This window comes from Heterodontus francisci, chromosome 5 (assembly GCF_036365525.1).
Source record: "Heterodontus francisci isolate sHetFra1 chromosome 5, sHetFra1.hap1, whole genome shotgun sequence".
Lineage (NCBI taxonomy): Eukaryota > Metazoa > Chordata > Chondrichthyes > Heterodontiformes > Heterodontidae > Heterodontus > Heterodontus francisci.
This window is the reverse complement of record NC_090375.1, coordinates 148461529-148480340: the sequence shown is the minus strand read 5'-3', so window position 1 is coordinate 148480340 and position 18812 is coordinate 148461529. Positions and strand designations below refer to the sequence as shown.

Below are 18812 nucleotides of genomic sequence, written 5' to 3'. Positions count from 1 at the left end.
ATGCCAAAGGAACAGATAACAGGTGCTTCAGTGTGACTGTAAGTACCATTATGCGATGAATTGCCCAAAGCAGTGAGGAAGGATCCTCGAAATGACACATGATAAAGAGAATTCTGAGGAAGAGGGTGAAATTAATGATGAATCCTAACATATTATACTGGTCACAAGATGTTTTGGTCCTGTGATGAATGTTTTAGTTGTGGACCTTATTAACTGTGCAGTGCTGGATAGTGCTTGCACTTCGACAGTATGTGGAACAAACGGGTGAAAATGTTAACTTAATTTAGTAAGTAGTGAGGATCAGCACAAGATAAAGGAATATAAAAGTACTACTTGCTTTAGGTTTGGTGCTGAAAACACATTGAGGTCACTAAAGAGAGTCGTAATTCCATGAAAAATAGCTGGAGTAAGCCATTTTATATGTACTGATGACTCAAGTGAGATACCTATTTTGTGAAGTAAATCTTCTATGAAAAAGGCACAAATGAAACTTGACATGGAGCATGATAAGGTAATTTTTAGAAAGTCAGGGGATCTGCAGTTTACCCTGTCAGGGCATTATTGTATTCCCCTTAACAAAACCTGATGTTTCTCATCAGAATATTTGACAAGTATTAATGGCATCAGGTGGTAAGAATCAGAGAGACAAGAAACAAATTGTCTTAAAAGTTACACAGAAAATTTGCTTACCCTACTTGTCAAAAGTTAAAAATCGTGCGAAAGGATGCAGGTTGGGTTGATGAAGAGTATATGAGACTAATAGAAGAGATTATTAAGAAGTGTGAAGGTATTGTATGTAAAGTATTAGGTTGTGATTGTAAGATAATACTTATCAAACATGACAATCAAACTGTTAAGCTTCATTCTTCTTGATTAATCTGAATCAATTACAAAATCGAGGTAAACCAGGCACCTTGTACCTCATGTGCTTATGTGTTCTGAAATGAACAGAATATGGCAGATCAAGGGCTGGCTAGTGATAATATGAGTGATTATGATACACAGGACAGAGTTATCACATCCAAAGGCCAATTGCCCAGAGTGGGTACTTGGGTGACATATATTCCAGAGGGGTCTAGGGAATGGAGGGATGCAACAATTGTGGGACGTGCAGGAAAAGGTACTGGCAAGTTTAAATATTGATTGAATGTTCAGGATGATGGCCAAGAAGTGAAGTCCATGGACTGGCAAAATGGGGTGAAAGTGAGGAGAGTAAGAATACACAGTGAAAGTACTGATAGTGGGTCTGGAAGTGACTTGTGTTAGAAATCAAATCACAAATCAGAGAAAGACCCTCTGATAGTGCAAGAAGGAGATCTCCTGACAGACAGAAAAGTGCAGGTAGAGGCCATAGCTTGAATAGATTACACAATGAAATAAAGGCAACAGCATAATCTCGGAACAGAACTAGAAGCAGAGGTCTTTCTGATCTTGAGGTTTTAATGACTGCCAATAAACTTGCGATAAACTAATAACAGAGGCAAAACAATGAGAATTAGGTAGTTAGAGACAGTTTGGAGTTAATTCTGAAGAACCAGATAAGGGGCAACCAGCTTTATCACATTGGTAGATTTGTACTGAAAAAGTGCTTGCAGCTTGGATTTGTAAGGCTAAACTGGGGCTAGTTGTGAGAGATTTTGAAGAGCGACTGGGCAAAACAGATGTAAAAGTGGATTCTCCCACAACTGGAAAAGTAATCTTGAAAATATGTTTGTCTCTTTTGGCTATGGGAGTTCTGATCAATCAACATAAAAACCTCATTTCTGCAGGGCATCACTTTTCAGAGAAGTACATTTGAAACAGTTTAAAGAGACAGCAGATGAAGTCGCAAACTAAGGAAATGAAACAAATGCACTCATGGCTTGAATGATGCTTCCAGGGTGTGGTATTTTTCGGTCTGTTTTGCTGAAAATTGGGTGTTTTCAACTAAAAGTAGATCCTGCAATGTTTTATTGGTATCATAAATGAAAACTTTCAGGCACCCTCACAATGCATGTTGATTTCAAATGGGTGGTACTGCGGAATTTGAGAAATGTGTTATTAATAAGATTAGAGTACAATTTAAAATTGGGAGTCAAGCTTGTGGGGTTTTAAAATATATTGGTTTAGGTATTAAGCAGAGTACGTTTGGAATAACTTTAAATCAACAATCATTTGCAACCATCTTCAGCCAGAAGTGCCGAGTGGATGATCCATCTCGGTCTTCTCCTGAAGTCCCCAGCATCACAGAAGCCAGTCTTTAGCCAATTCGATTCATTCCACATGATATCAAGAAACGGCTGAAGGTACTGGATACAGCAAAGGCTATGGGTGCTGACAACATCCCTGTTCTGGTACAAAAGATCAGCACCAGCCATGCCCCTAATCAAGCTGTTCCAGTACAGCTACAACACTGGTATCTATCCGACAATGTTGAAAATTGCCCAGGTATGTCATGTCCAAAAAAAGCAGAACAAATCCAATCTGGCCAATGACAGCCCCATCAGTCTACTCTCGATCACCAACAAAGTGATGGAAGGTGTTGTCAACAGTGCTATCAAGGAACAACCTGCTCACTGATGCTTAGTTTCAGTTCCGTCAGGCACACTCAGCTCCTGAGCTCATTACAGCCTTCATTCAGACATGGACGAAACAGCTGAACTCAAGAGATGAGGTAAAAGTGATTCCCCTTGATATCAAGGCAGCATTTGACCGTGTGGCATCAAGGAGCCCTAGCAAAAATGGAGTCAATGGAAAACAGGGAGAAAACTCTCTTCTGGTTGGAGTCATACCTAGTGCAAAGGAAGATGTTGTGGTTGTTGGAGGCCAATCATCTCAAGCCCAGGACATCACTGCAGGAGTTCCTCAGGATAGTGTCTTAGGTCCAACCATCTTCAGCTGCTTCATCAATGACCTTCCCTCCCATCATAAGGTCAGAAGTGGGGATGTTTGCTGATGATTGTACAATATTCAGTACCATTCATAACTCCTCAGATACTGAAGCAGTCCGTGCCCATATACAGCAAGACTCGGACAACATCCAAGCTTGGGCTGATAAGTGGCAAGTAACATTCACACCACACAAGTGCCAAGCAATGACCATCTCCAACATGAGAGAATCTAACCATCTCCCTTTAACATTCAACAGCATTACCATCGCTGAATTCCCCACTATCAACATCCTGGAGCTTACCATTGACCAGAAACTGAACTGGGCCAGCCACTTAAATACTGTGGCTACAAGAGCAGCTCAGCGGCTGGGAACTCTGCAGCGAGTAACTCATCTCCCGTCTCCCCAAAGCTTGTCGACCATCTACAAGGCACAAGTCAGGAGTTTGATGGAATACTCTCCACTTGCCTGGATGAGTGTGGCTCCAACAACACTCAAGAAGCTCGACACCATCCAGGACAAAGCAGCCAGCTTGATTGGCACCCAATCCACCACCTTCAACATTCACTCCCTCCATCACCAAAGCACAGTGGCAGCAGCGTGTACCATATGCACTGCAGCAAATCACCACACCTCCTTCGACGGTAACTTCCAGACCCATAACCTCATCCACCTAGAAGGACAAGGCCAGCAGATGCATGGGAACACCACCATCTGCATGTTCCCCTCCAAGCCACACACCATCCTGTCTTGGAAATATATTGCTGTTCCTTTGCTGTCGCTGGATCAAAAACCTGAAAGTCCCTCCCTAACAGCACTGTGGGTGTACCTGCACCAGATGGACTGTAGCGGTTCAAGAAGGCAGCTCACCACCGCCTTCTCAAGGGCAATTAGGGAATGGCAACTAATGCTGGCCTTGCCAGTGACGCTCAAAATCCATGAACTGAATTTTTAAAAGATCCTATTTAGAGTGTATGTTACTCGCATCCCAGTTAGGCTAGGTCCTCACAGAAAAATGATGTTATAACTTAAGAAGAAACAGAAAAATTGTGAAGCTTGAAGGTTAGTTGAACTGGTTGGGCACTCAGACTAGACCAGATGCTAGTTTTGATGTGTTGGAGTTAAGTGCTACGATGAAAAACTCAAGTCGAGAATGTTTTAAGAGCAAATAAAACATTAAAAAAATTATATCTGGAGAAATGCATACTTAAGTTGCCATCCTTCTGTGACCAAAAGAGCATGAAACTAGTCATTTCTGGTGATGCTGCACATGCTAATCTTCCTGGTGGGTATTCTAGTGCAGCTGGATTCATAGTATTTCTGACAGATGAAAATGGGAAATTTTGTCCTTTTACTTGGGGAGCTAAGTAAATGAAGATGATTGTTAAAATTACTTTGGTTTCTGAACCACTGGCTCCTGTGGAGGCAGTGGATATGGGATTCTATTTGTCAAATATTTTAAGTGAGATTCTGTACAATTGGAGTACAGAAGATAGTATACCCATTAAATGTGCATTGTGGGATAATGGGCAGAATTTTATCTGCGGCTGTGCGCTGAGAGCGTGGCGGCCTTCCGACACTGAAGTGCCGCCGCACAGCCCCGGCAATATTATGCGTGGGGGCTGATTTTAAATAGAGGGGCTGGAGAGGCCACCCCTGATGACGCAGAAGGGGCGGCCGCCACATCCCCGACAATGGCGTCCGGCGCCACTGCGCAGGCACCATTTTCAAAGGGCTTTTAGCCCTTAGCAAAGATTTAAATGATTTTTTTAAAACAAATATTTAGGAGATGGAGGCCCTTCCCCAACCCCCCAATGGTCTTTTCATTGCCCGATATTAACAAAACTTATTTTATGCCCGACCCGAACTTTCCCCCCAATCTTCTCACATTTGCCCTTCAACTCCTTCCCACCATTCCCACAGCCAATAGAAATTGTTTTCTCCGCTCCCCCACCCCTTCCACTCTGAAAATTTTATTCCTCTCCCCTCCCCAACAGTTTCTCGCCTCAGAATGCCATATGGGGTTCCAAAGGCGGGCGAGTTGTGTTTGACGGCCTTTAAATCAGTGTGGGACGGCCACTGCCAGCAGGTTAGTTCATTTCCATCTAATTTTTGTTAATTTAAATATTTAGATGAAGGCCCGCCGCATCGAGGTCCCCCCACCATCAGTAATATGCGGCGGGCCCTTCTCGACATTGGGGGTCAAGGCGCGCCTCTCCCCGCAGAATTCTACCGCCCCCCCCCCCCACCCGCGCCACGACCCACGGCGTCGAGGGGCTGGTAAAATTCAGCCCAATATACACTCTGTGAAAAGCTTAAGTAAGAAAAGGTTATAGTTTGACCTTGCTGCCTTGAAACAAATACTGGACAGAAAGAAAATCTCTAATTAAATGGCTGGGTGCAAGTCATCAACTCTCTGTTTTACAAAAATAAATGCATGTACTAAGAAATTTTTAACGGCCCTAGTCTCGGAATATATTGCTGTGTACAGAATATGGAGCTTTTGATTTAATTTGTTTTGAAATTTTGGTTGTACATATAAGCTCTAATTTTCATTTAAAGAGAGAAGGGAATCTGTTAATTTTATATGAATTCTGTTTAATTATATGCAGGTGGTGGACATTAACTGGGCATTCACTTGAACCCCTATAAATAAACATCGACTGAAACTGTTGTTGGGTTACGAGGTGTGTGCTTCTAATGTGGAACTCTAAGTAAATATAGAAGTATGCAAAGATTGGCTCCAGTTCTATCCTTCACCAACTGGCTTTCTAGAATATAACAGCAAGGACCTTTCTGTGGGTCAAAATTACATTGAATTTACAGAACAGAAACAGGCCATTCAGCCCAACAGGTTTATGCCAGTGATTATGCTCCATATTTGCACTCTATTTCATCTCACTATATCAATATACCCTTCTCCTCCTTTCTATCTCATGTACTTATCTATCCTCCCCTTAACTGTATCTATGCTATTCACCTCAACCACTCCATGTGGTAGCGAACTCCACATTCTTACCTCTCTGAGATATGAAGGTTCTCCCGAATTCTTTATTGGATTTATTTGTGACTATCTTATATTTATGACCCCTAGTTTTGCTCTTCTCCATAATTAGAAACATCTTCTCGACATCTACCCTATTAAATCCCTTCATAATTTTAAAGACGTCTACTAGGTCACTCCTCCGTCTTCTCTTTTCTAGAGAAAAGAGTCGCAGGCTATTTAATCATTCCTGATCGTTTCTAGCAATTCTGGTATCTTTGTAAATATTTTTTGCACTCTCTCCAATGCTTCTACATCTTTTTTGTAATTATGGAAAACAAGTAGCACAGTGGTGCAGTGGTTAGCACCGCAGCCTCACAGCTCCAGGGACCCGGGTTCGATTCCTGGTACTGCCTGTGTGGAGTTTGCAAGTTCTCCCTGTGTCTGCGTGGGTTTTTTCCGGGTGCTCCGGTTTCCTCCCACAAGCCAAAAGACTTGCAGGTTGATAGGTAAATTGGCCATTATAAATTGTCACTAGTATAGGTAGGTGGTGGGGATGTTTGGTAGGAATATGGGATTAGTGTAGGATTAGTATAAATGGGTGGTTGATGTTCGGCACAGACTCGGTGGGCTGAAGGGCCTGTTTCAGTGCTGTATCTCTAAAAAAAAAACTTCTATTTTTGAATTCCATTCCTTTAGAAATGAATCCCAGTGTTTTGTTTGCATGTTATGGCTTGATAACATGAGTGGATACTTTTAATGATTTGTGAATCTATACCCCTAGATCCTTCTGCTCCTCTAACCCATTTGGACTCTTATTGTCCATGGAGTAGGTGGCCTCCTTATTTCTCGTAGTAAAATGCACCACTTCATGCTTATCTATGTTGAAATTCATTTGCCACAAGCATGCACAATTCTGCAAATTTTTTTTTTGCATCTTCTGGTTGTTGTCATGTCCGCCTCAGTATTAACTGTATCCCCCAATTTGGTGTCATCCACAACCTTTAATATTGCACTTTTGATTCCTGAATCCAAATCATTAATGCAAATCCTGGAGCTCCCTCCCAGCAGCACTGCAAGAGCACCTTCACCACATGAAGTAGAGCAGTTCAAGAAGGTCCACCACCACCTTTTCATGGATGGGCAATCAAATATCAGCCTTGCCAGTGATGTCTACATCCCGAGAATGAAGAACAAAATTCTAAAATGGCAAGTCTGAGGATATCATATAATAAAAGCAAAATACTGCAGATGCTGGAAATCTGGAATAAAAACAAGAAATGCTGGAAATACTCAGCAGGTCTGGCAGCATCTGTGGAGAGAGAAGCAGAGTTAACATTTCAGGTCAGTGACCCTTCATCAGAACTGGCAGAGGCAGAAATGTAATAGGTTTTAAGCAAGTAAAGCTGGGGTAGGGCAAGAGATAACAAAAGAAGTGTTGATAGGACAAGGTCACAGAGAATAACTGACCAGAGGGTCATGGAGCAAAGGCAAACGGTATGTTAATGGTGTTGTGAAAGACAAAGCGTTAGTACAAAGAGGGTATTAATTGACAGAATACTGAACAGCCTGGCCCCAAGCACAAACATGAAAAAAACAGTGGGTAGGTGCAGCAGAAACAAACTAAAATAAAACAAACACATAAAAAATAAAAAAGCAAAAAGAAAAAATAACTAAAAATAAAAATGAAAAGGTGGGGGCCTGTCATGCTCTGAAATTATTGAACTCAATGTTCAGTCCGGCAGGCTGTAGTGTGCCTAATCGGTAAATGAGATGCTGTTCCTCGAGCTTGCGTTGATGTTCACTGGAACACCGCAGCAATCCAGGACAGAAATGTGGGCATGAGAGCAGGGGGTGTTTTGAAATGGCCAACAACTGGAAGCTCGGAGTCATGCTGTCGGACTGAGTGGAGGTGTTCCGTAAAGCAGTCACCCAGTCTGTGTTTTGTCTCCCCAATGTAGAGGAGACCACATTGTGAGCAGCAAATACAGTATACTAAATTGAAAGTACAAGTAAATCGCTGCTTCACCTGAAAGGAGTGTTTGGGGCCTTGGATAGTGAGGAGGTAAATAGGCAGGTATTACACCTCCTGCGATTGCAGGGGAAAGGTGCCTTGGGAAGGGGACGAGGTGGTGGGGGTAATGGAGGAGTGGACCACGGTGTCATGGAGGGAACGATCCCTTCGGAATGCTGACGGGAGGGGAGGGGAAGATGTGTTTTGTAGTGGCATCATGCTGGAGGTGGCGGAAATGGCGGAGTCATAGAGTCATACAGCACAGAAACAGGCCCTTCGGCCTATTGTGGCTGTGCCGGCCATCAAGCACCTACCTATTCTAATCCTATTTTCCAGCACTTGGCCCGTAGCCCTGTATGCTGTGGCTTCAAGTGCTCATCTAAATACTTCTTAAATGTTGTGATGCTTCCTGTCTCTACCACCTCTTCAGGCAGTGCGTTCCAGATTCTAACTACCCTCAGGGTGAGAAAATCTTTCCTCAAATCCCCACTAAACTTTCTGCCCCTTACCTTAAATCTATGCCCCCTGGTTATTGACCCCTCCGCTAAGGGAAAATGTTTCCTCCTATCTAATCTATCAATGCCCCTCATAATTTTGTATACCTCAATCATGTCCCCCCTCAGCCTTCTCTGCTCTAAGGAAAACAACCCTAGCCTTTTCAGTCTCTCTTCATAGCTCAAACGCTCCAGCCCAGGCAACATCCTGGCGAATCTCCTCTGCACCCTCTCCAGTGCAATCTCATCCTTCCTATAGCGTGGTGCCCAGAACTGTACACAGTATTCCAGCTGTGCCCTAACTAGCGTTTTATACAGCTCCATCATAACCTCCCTGCTCTTATATTCTATGCCTCGGCTAATAAAGGCAAGTATCCCATATGCCTTCCTAACCAACTTATCTGCCTGTGCTGCTGCCTTCAGTGATCCATGGACAAGTACACCAAGGTCCCTCTGACCTTCTGTACTTCCTAGGGTCCTACCATCCATTGATCCTTTGGATGTGGAGGCTGGTGGGGTGGAAAGTGAGGACAAGGGAAACACTGTTGCGGTTCTGGGAGGGAGGGGAAGGGGTGAGGGTACAGGTGCGAGAAATGGGACGGACACGATTGAGGGCCCTGTTAACCACAGTGGGGGGGAATCCTTGGTGAGGATAAAGGAAGAAATTTCAGAAGCTATGTCATGGAACGTTGTATCATCAGAGCAGATGCATCGGAGACAGAGAAACTGGGAGAATGGAATGGAGTCCTTACAGGAGGCAGGGTGTGAAGAAGTGTAGTCGAGGTAGCTGTGGGAGTCGGTGGGCTTATAATGAACATTAGTAGACAGGCTATCCCCAGAGATTAGATTAGATTTTTTAGATTAGAGATACAGCACTGAAACAGGCCCTTCGGCCCACCGAGTCTGTGCCGAACATCAACCACCCATTTATACTAATCCTACACTAATCCCATATTCCTACCAAACATCCCCACCTGTCCCTATATTTCCCTACCACCTACCTATACTAGTGACAATTTATAATGGCCAATTTACCTATCAACCTGCAAGTCTTTTGGCTTGTGGGAGGAAACCGGAGCACCCGGAGAAAACCCACGCAGACACAGGGAGAACTTGCAAACTCCACACAGGCAGTACCCGGAATCGAACCCGGGTCCCTGGAGACAGAGAAGTCTGGGAAGGGAAGGGAAGTGTCGGAGATGGGCCATGTAAAGGTGAGAGAAGGGTGGAAATTAGAAGCAAAATTGATAACGTTTTCCAGTTCTTGGCAGGAGCAGGAAATGGCACCGATACAGTCATCAATGTACTGGAAAAAGAGTTGGGGGAGGGGGCCTGAGTAGGAGTGGAACAAGGAATGTTCGACATATCCCACAAAAAGAAATGCATAACTGAGACCCAAGCGGGTACCCATAGCAACACCTTTCACTTGAAGGAAGTGAGTGGAGTTGAAGGAGAAGTTGTTCAATGTGAGAACAAGTTCATCCAGGCAGAGGAGGGTGGTGGTGGATGGGGACTGGTTGGGCCTCTGTTCAAGGAAGAAGCGGAGAGCCCTCAAACCGTCCTGGTGGGGGATGGAAGTGTACAGATGATGGATATAATGAATTGGAACATCCCAAAGAGTGAATTTTGGGACTACACATTTAGGAAGTCAGGACAAGCAGAAAATATCAATGTTAAAAGCACAAAACCTGTGCAGTAAAGTAAAATGATAACTGAAAGCCTCTAAACAATAGGAGCAGACTGTTTACATAGCTCATTGGAGGCCTCTAGTGTAGGATGTATATACTGCATGAGGCAAATTGGCAGGACATTGCGAAATGCTTAATAGCCTAAATATTTTGAACACCTAAGTCGTAGGCAAGCATGCCTGAAAACACAATTTGAAACCTGGCATAATACAAGGCAAAAGAGAATCATTAAGAAAGTTGCAGTAGAAGCCAGCCATTTCTGATCTCTCACACTGCCTCACACATCAGCTTTTGGGTTTCTCCATCGATACTAAATGGAGTGGCCCACATTTCACAACATAAATAATGTTAATCAAATTGAAATGATAAATGCTGGCCACAGTATTAAAAGGGAGTTGAGGAAGCTGGAGAATAACATGCTAAAGATTTCTTGATAAAAACACACTGGATTGATTTAAAGAGTAAGCAAGGTCATTTTATAATAAAAATATTAAAAACCAATGCACTTCACACCTGACAAAATGAAACACAGGAACAGATCACAAGATGAACTCGATTAGGTTTAGAGAAAATGTCACCTTAACGTCAGTTTAAATGGTCGGAAATACTTAGAAACTCATTAGGAATTTAATTCCCTGCAAGTGTTATTTACTAATTTACTGATCTCCAGGTTTGCTCGGTTGTACATATGAAAGACTGGATGAATGGTTATAAATACATTTCAATTTAACACCCAATTTATACACAACATTAAAAGTTCTTCATGAGATGTAGCAAAAAGCTACACTGCTAATTTTAGAAACTGTTTTGATTTTCTTTCAAATTAATTCAAAACCTTCATTAACCACATCACTTGCTTAGACATATAAACAGTAAAAGGGTGGTAAAAGGAGGAGTTGGGCCGATTAGGGGCCATAAAGTGGATTCACGCATGGAGGCAGAGGGCATAGCTGAGGTATTAAATGAATACATTGCATCTGTTTTTACTAAGGAAGAAGATGCAATCCAGGCAATGGTGAAAGAGGTGGTAATTCACCATTGAAGGGCTTAAAATTGATAAGGAGAACATATTATATTGGTTGTCAGTACTTAAAGTGGATAAGGCACCAGGACCGGATGAGATGCATCCGAGGATACTGAAGGAACTGAGGGTGGAAATCATAAAGGCACCAGCCATAATTTTTCAGTCTTCCTTAGACTTGGGAGTGGTGCCAGAGGACTGGAGAATTGCAAACTTTACACCTTTGTTCAAAAAAGGGTGTAAAGATAAGCCCAGCAAATACAGGCCAGTCAGTTTAACTTCGGTGGTGGGGAAACTTCTAGAAACGATAATTTGGGACAAAATTAATAGTCACATGGACAAATGCGGGTTAATTAAACAAAGCCAGCATGGATTTCTTAAGGGAAAATCATGTTTGACTAACTTGCTGGAGTTTTTTGAGGAGGTAACAGCGAGGATTGATGAGGGCAATGCAGTGGATGTGGTGTACATGGACTTTGAAAAGTTTGATACAGTGCCACACAACAGACTTGTGAACAAAGTTATAGCTCATGGAATAAAAGGGACAGTAGCAACATGGATACAGAATTGGCTGAATGACAGGAAGCAAAGAGTAGTGGTTAATGGATGTTTTTCGAGCTGGTGGAAGGTTTGTCGTGGAGTTCCCCAGGGTCAGTGTTGGGACCCTAGCTTTTCCTGATATATATTAATAACCTAGATCTTGGTGTACAGGGCATAATTTCAAAGTTTGCGATGATATGAAACTTGGAAGCATTGTGAAGTGTGAGGAGGATGGTGTAGAACTGCAAAAGGCCATTAACAAGTTGGTGAAATGGACAAATAGGTGGCAGATGAAATTCAATGCAGAGAAATGTGAAGTTGTTCATTTTGGTAGAAAGAACAAGGAGAGACAATATAAAATAAAGGGTACAATTCTAAAAGGGGTGCAGGAGCAGAGGGACCTGGGTGTATATGTGCATAAGTCATTGAAGGTGACAGGACAGGTTGAGAAAGTGGTTCATAAAGTATACAGTATCCTGGGCTTTATTAATAGAGGCATAGAGTACAACAGCAAGGAAGTTATGTTGAATTTATATCTGACACTAGTTTGGCCTCAGCTGGTGTATTGCATCCAGTTCTGGGTGCCACGCATTTAGAAAGATGTGAGGGCATTAGAGAGAGTACAGAAAAGATTCAAGAGAATGGCTCCAGGGATGAAGAACTTCAGTTATGAAGATAGATTGGAGAAGCTGGGACTGTTTGCAGAAGAGAAGGCTGAGAGGTGATTTGATAAAGGTATTCAAAATCATGAGGGGTCTGGACAGAGTAGATAGAGAGAAACTGTTCCCGCTCGTGAAAGGATTGAGAATGAGAGGGCACAGATTTAAAATAATGGGTAAGACAAGTAACAGCGACACGAGGAAAAACTTTCTCATGCAGCGAGTGGTTGAGGTCTGAAATGCACTGCCTGAGCGTGTGGTGGAGGCAGGTTCAACTGAAGCATTCAAGAGGGAATTAGGCTGTAATATGAAAAGGAAGAATGTGCAGGGATACGGGGAGAAGGCGGGGGAATGGCACTATGTGAATTGCTCTTTCAGAGAGCAGGTGCACACAAGATGGGCCGAATGGCCTCCTTCTGCACTGTAACAATTCTGTGATTCTGTGAGGTCAAAGCATAGCTGCATATATTTGTTATTCCCCACTCTTACAATGTAAAACACTATCTCGGAACTGAACAGGACTGGTGTTCATAAGAATCTTTGTTGGCTTGGTTCACCTGACATGTCAGTTAGCAGCAATGTCCCCTCTAAATCTTTTTCATTGTGCCTGGCCTGTTCAGTTTAGTGTGCGTTACCTATACATTTTTTGGGGCGGCTACGTACATGCAATATCTTAAAGGGGACAACTTGTGAGCGGCCTGCTTGGTATCTCCTGGGCTGCTGAGCAGCAGCGCGCGTGCACAGCTTAAAGGGAATATTGGTCAGCAGGAACAGAAACGGTCTCTTTTATCCATGGCTACTCCCGACAACCAGCTCTATATGAACAAAACGCAGCAGATTAACATTGGGTTGATCTTCGCCTCAGCCTGACGGGTCTTTGGTGACTTAACTGAGATTTTCAAGATTAGGCAGGTCTCTTTGAAATTCATGTTTAACCAGTTCAATACGATTCATGGGACACATCCTATTTTTCCTTCTTTTTGTGCATGAATTTACACTTGCTTATTTTGTCCCGCTTATTTTGTTACTTTTGAGCTGCATTCACCAATTCCACTGCCATTCTTAGTTTTGCATCATTTACAAATTTAGCCAATTTGCATTGAGTTTCTCAATCCAAGTCATTGATATAAATTGGAAACAGCAGTGGTCCCAATAGCAAGCCTCAATACATTGCTGGAGAGAGATGTTACAGAGGGATTTTGGGCCTAATGGAAATTCCTGTCGAAGTCCCCAAAACAGTCCATACGCTACCCCACTCAAACTGTCCACCCCAAGGGTCTTCCATTGATAATTTATTCCACAAGTCTGCATGATTCTCTTTTCCATCGAAATCAGCAGACAAGAAAATTGGACATAATGAAAGATGGGCTGCCAATTTGCTATCGCCCGTTTTGCACTACTGCCTAAGACCAGTTTTACCCCCATTCTGTCTCTTCCCTTTCCTGTTAGCAACTAATTTACAAAAAGTGGACGATGTTGATGCAGTGTTGAAGCCTGGTTAGGACTGGGATCTATACATTTTCATTTTTAAAGGAAGTGTTATTCTAACGTACCTGACATGTCATTACTGAGCAGCTTTTACAAGTGCCATTGGCTTAGGGGCCTTTATGATGTGAAAGCTGAATGGAATGCTGTACTGAATGTTTTCCCATGCTTCTTTAGCAATAGCATTGTAAAATCTGTCACTGGAGATGAGTGGAGGACAAAATGGGAGTTTTTCTTCAAATTACTTTCATGTCAAATATTGAGATGGTAACTAACAGTTATTGTACATTTTTGTCCCTGCGTGACACCACAAATAATTAGCATATCAATACTTGATATTAAGGCAGATTTGAAGCAACAGAAATCCCCTACTTTAACTCCTTGCCTAGCACACTATTAACAGCACTACTGATCGTGATAATAGAATCTTGCCCCTTTAACCTACAATTCCAAAACCTGAGATCAGCTTTGCATAACTCTGTGAAGAAGATAACAGCTCTTCACAGATCTGAGCTACATTTACAGATCACATACAGTTTTAAGTCAAGAAGCTAAGAACAGAATATAGTCACTGGATTCATGGGACACCAGACACACAGGAGTTTTACAATGGGTATTTGTACCAGCCTAGTAAGCAACTTCAACTACAGTGATAATTGCTCTAAATCAGAATTACAGTAAGTTACCCACCTACAATTTAGAATTGGGCACTTGCAACAAAACTATTGTAAGCGTCTATCAAATGGAAATTTGAAGCTATACAAAAACAGGCACAGTGACCGAGACCTTATGGTTTGAGACAATAGCAGACAAATACAGGGCATGAAAGAGGAAAGAAAGTAAAAGCTTAGATGCACATAACGTAAAAGAATGAAAGACAGTACATGAGATAAGAGTCAATTACTGCTAACATTTGGCCCAGTAGTCCAATGATGAAAGCAGAAATTATGTAACTAAACTGTTCATTTAAATATATACTATCCTGGATATTGAGGATCAGATGGGCTGAATTGCATTTGCTGCCATAAGTATTCTTAAGATATTCATGCCTTTGGATATACTGAAAAATTTATTAACCTCACAGCATGACACTTTACACAGATCGCTCTCTTGTCACTTTGCCATCCTGAAGTTTTTCAACAGCCCTCACTCCTTAGCACTGGAGAAATCCAGATGGATGTTGTTAAACTGGAGCTTTGCAAAGACACTTATAAATGTAACTCTGAATCACAGGTTCAATGCACAGAAAGAAAGCATGCCCACCAAGGGAGGGGGGTTTTGGGTGGTGAGGAGAAGAGAAGACAGATTTAATTGGTGATTCTCAAATTTTCACCTGCTTCTTTTGATGTATAGCTGTGTGATGTATTATTCATCTCAAATCATATAACAGGGTTTTTAATCAAAGAAAAGTCCAGTTTCTAACTGTGTTAAATAATCCAGGTTTACTCACTGCTGACAATGGCAATTCAATAGTTTTGACTACACAATAAGGAAGTTGAGAAGTACAATTTTTTATCCAATTCTTTCTGCTTGATTGGTACTGAAAGTATACATCCAGCAATCCTTAACAACATCATGAGGAAGTTCAATGTAACAGTAATGTCGTACACATCGCTTGTTCCTTGTCTTTACATAGAAGTCAAGTGAACTCAGTCAATCACATAACTGACTTAGTGAAACATGGTGATGTGGCATTATTGCTGGCATCCTTCTGTTACTGTTTAAAACAGACATTTCATCAATTAATTTGAAAACCTTTTGTTAATAGGTATGTAGTAGCTCAACTCCTTCAGGGCCTGAACAGAGTGGCCTGAACCTACATTCAGTTTCAAAATGTGAAAACAAGTTTCAAACTGGAATCAGCAACAACCATTCCGAAATGATATGAAAAGAGGTACAACCTTCATTAAAGTGTTTGACAAATATTTTCTTAATGTTTGTCAAACATAATATAACAATGTAGACAGTGTTAAAACATAGCATCAAAATGTCACTAGGTTAAAATTGATGCACTGGGACTTCTTACTTTTTAATCACTGACAGTTCCCCTTTAAAGATTATGAGATCAAATCTCAAGCCCACATAAGCAATGCCTGGCTTATTTGCAAGCCCCTGGTGAATAAGTTAACAATTAATTTTCAAAGGGTTTTGATTTTTTTGGGTGGGGGGAGGAAGTGGAGAAGGACTGGATTTTGAGGCAGAAAAACATATTTAGTTTGCACTAGAATGAAAATATATTATCAAAACAGAGGGATTTGGTCAACTTCCTTTTAGCAGCACAGGCGACTAAAAAAGAGAAGCAGATCATTTTTCACAGAATAGGAGCATTCGAAACAAATATCTAAACAGACTTACCGAAGAGCTTGCTGGGAGTGTCCTCGCTGTCATTTGATTCCACAGGCACAAGCAGAGACTCATTTAGCTCATTGTCTGAAGTAGCCGTCTTGTCCTCACTTCTCGATTCTGCATTCATTTCAGCTCGGAGGGACAGCAAAGGTTTGCTGAGTTGTTGTCCAGAAATCATGGGATCCTGGGAAAGAAAATGAGGAGTGAAATAAGGTTAGCTTTGGTGCACACTCTCTCCCTTATCTAAGTCCCAGGCAGCTCCAGCTGCTATTGCTAGCTGCAGTCAAGTGAAGAGCTATTACAGATTCAATGAGTTTTCCATTACTCTCCGCCCTATTAAAGATCTACTAGCATGTGAGGATTTTGCTATCCTTTGTCAAAATACTCTTTTCAAGAAAAGCTGATTGAAGAAACACTGCAGCATAAGACGTGCAGTCCAATATTTTTTAAAAGCATTTACGCTTTCAAAAGAAAAGTGCAGTTATTGGCGACATCAGGTGCACTAACTGGTGCATAACTGGTCATAAACTCAAGAAAAAGAAAAAAAAAGTTTTCACCCTTCGCAGTGAGTGTTCTGCAGCATTGACTATAAGGAATTTTGTGTACTGTAAATAAAATAAAATCTACCATTTATAATAAAAACTCAACAAATGAAACATTTTTGCATTTCATATTTATGAACAAAAATTACTTAATAATTCCACAACTTAACTCAACAGGAAGCCAGTGATTTCTCGTTACTTCAGAGAAGATCCAGCTAAAGTAATAACTTTTAGTGTTCTCTTTCCTAGATTATAGTTTGATCTGTGTCAGGAACAGCAGGCAAGGAAAGGGTAAACTGCCTGTTATTAAACTGTCTGACATTTACCTTTGATAGCTACCGTTGCTCTTGTAAACCTTCACTGGTGAAAATTGGGAAGAACGAAACTCCCTGAGCTACACTTCTGCTATTTATTGAAAAGTTTATGCCTAAATGGCTCTATGTGGAGAACAGGTGACTGGTATTCTTTGTAGGCTGGATAGCCTGCTCTCTGTGTCCACTCACCACATTGGTCGATGAATGCCTGCGGGTTTTTAATGTATTCATTTCTGAAAATGGTATTTGATATGACACATGATAATCTATGAAAATGTTAATCAATAAAAATAGTTTAAGCTGTCATCAAATGCACTCCTTTAGTCAATACTAATATCGCTGCAAACAATGTCACTGTCATCAGGGCTTAATTTGCACAGCACTTAAATATTGGACTCTACATCAATGTGCTGGTCTTCAAAGAGGTAAACACATTTTCCTCTTTTTAGGACAGATGCACTCCACACGCATTTAGCTGCAGCAAATCCTCCCCTTTGAATACTTTGGTAGGTCCACTGGAGGGCAAAATTAATACTTAATTGAATCTCACAGTCATCAAAATAATCAATATTTTTTTATTATTTATTCTTTACAGTCTGTTGACTGTTTGAAACCTCACGGGGCAGGTTGGAAAGTATTCATGATTTTAACATGCTGTCGTTAAACAATGCAATTTTCAGCAAGCATTAGGTTTGGACTGTGGAAAGAAAAGTGACTGGGTTAAGGGCACTCTCTGAAAAGAAATTAATTTCTGAGATTCAAGCACAAAAAGGGGGAAAACAGAACACAGCTGCACACATGGTAGAAGACTGTTTCTGAAGTGTTTTATCATATCAAGAGCAGAGCTGAGCTCTCATAATGCTGACATTCCTCATCCTGACAATCCTAAACAAGTGGAAAGGATGAGACCGTAGATATCATCTTTCATCACAATCTCTGGCTCCACAACCAACATGACAGCTTTTTTTCTTTTTGCACTGTTAATTGCTAAATAAAAATTACTCCTATAGTAACATACTTCCAGACATAATTAGACTGCAATATTTAATCCAACATTACCATTTACAGACTTTAATGAAAAAGATCAGTTGCTTTGTGTACATATGAACCTTTCACCACAGAGAGGCCAGGTGAAATGTTGGAGCCCGAGCAGTGGCATTTTCTAAAATCGAAGATCATTAAATTAACCTTTCATGCTCCATATGCCTTTTGTTGGATGTTCACATTTTCTTTCTTAGTGTCCACTCTTGTTTACTTTTACCATAGAATGGTTAATGGTGTTTAGCAAGCTTTATGAGCAAGCTCTACGCAAGCAGTACAATTTCCCTCTCTCAAAAATATTTGTTTGCAGCGTATATTTTTCTTTTTATATAACCATTGAAAATGTTGCCAGCTGAATATTAATTATTATTCCAAAGTAGCAAATGATCAGACTATTGCCAATGAGTGTCATAAACACAAATAATCTACAGATAGCGGAAGCAGCAAGTTTCAAATACGTCCACAAATTCCAACAGATCGTAGGAAGCTAGCAGGATCAAACTTAGCTAAATACACACCAATGAAAAATTTACCAAAAAAAGGCAATCAGATCAAAAAAAAACCTCAGGGTTCACTTGTGGCCACTGATCAGTCAGTGACCTAGTGTAAGAAAGATTCAAAACTGACCTCATCTGACCTTAGCTTTAGGTGTGCTAGTGTTACACACGGGATACTCACAGTCCACGCCATACTCCTTTCAAATATGTAATAAAGTATTCAAGAACTGCTCCTGCAGAGAACACTTCACGCAGTCGGCATTTCCTTCTGCACCCAGTGCCACTGAGCTCAATATTCTTTCAGCTGAGCTATTTGTCT

At 41.4% G+C, this 18812-nt stretch overlaps 1 protein-coding gene across 1 annotated transcript in view; it reads right to left on the bottom strand.

Moving 5' to 3' along the window:
- The window catches only part of pou6f2 (POU class 6 homeobox 2), an 812705-nt gene extending 794019 nt beyond the window's left edge, over positions 1–18686 (bottom strand). The window contains exons 1-2 of the mRNA XM_068032227.1: positions 18675–18686; positions 16109–16283 (exon numbers count right to left, since the gene is read on the bottom strand). Coding sequence (XP_067888328.1) covers positions 16109–16283; positions 18675–18686 — 187 coding nt within the window. The remainder of the gene's footprint in view (positions 1–16108; positions 16284–18674) is intronic.
- Positions 18687–18812: the final 126 nt, after the last annotated feature.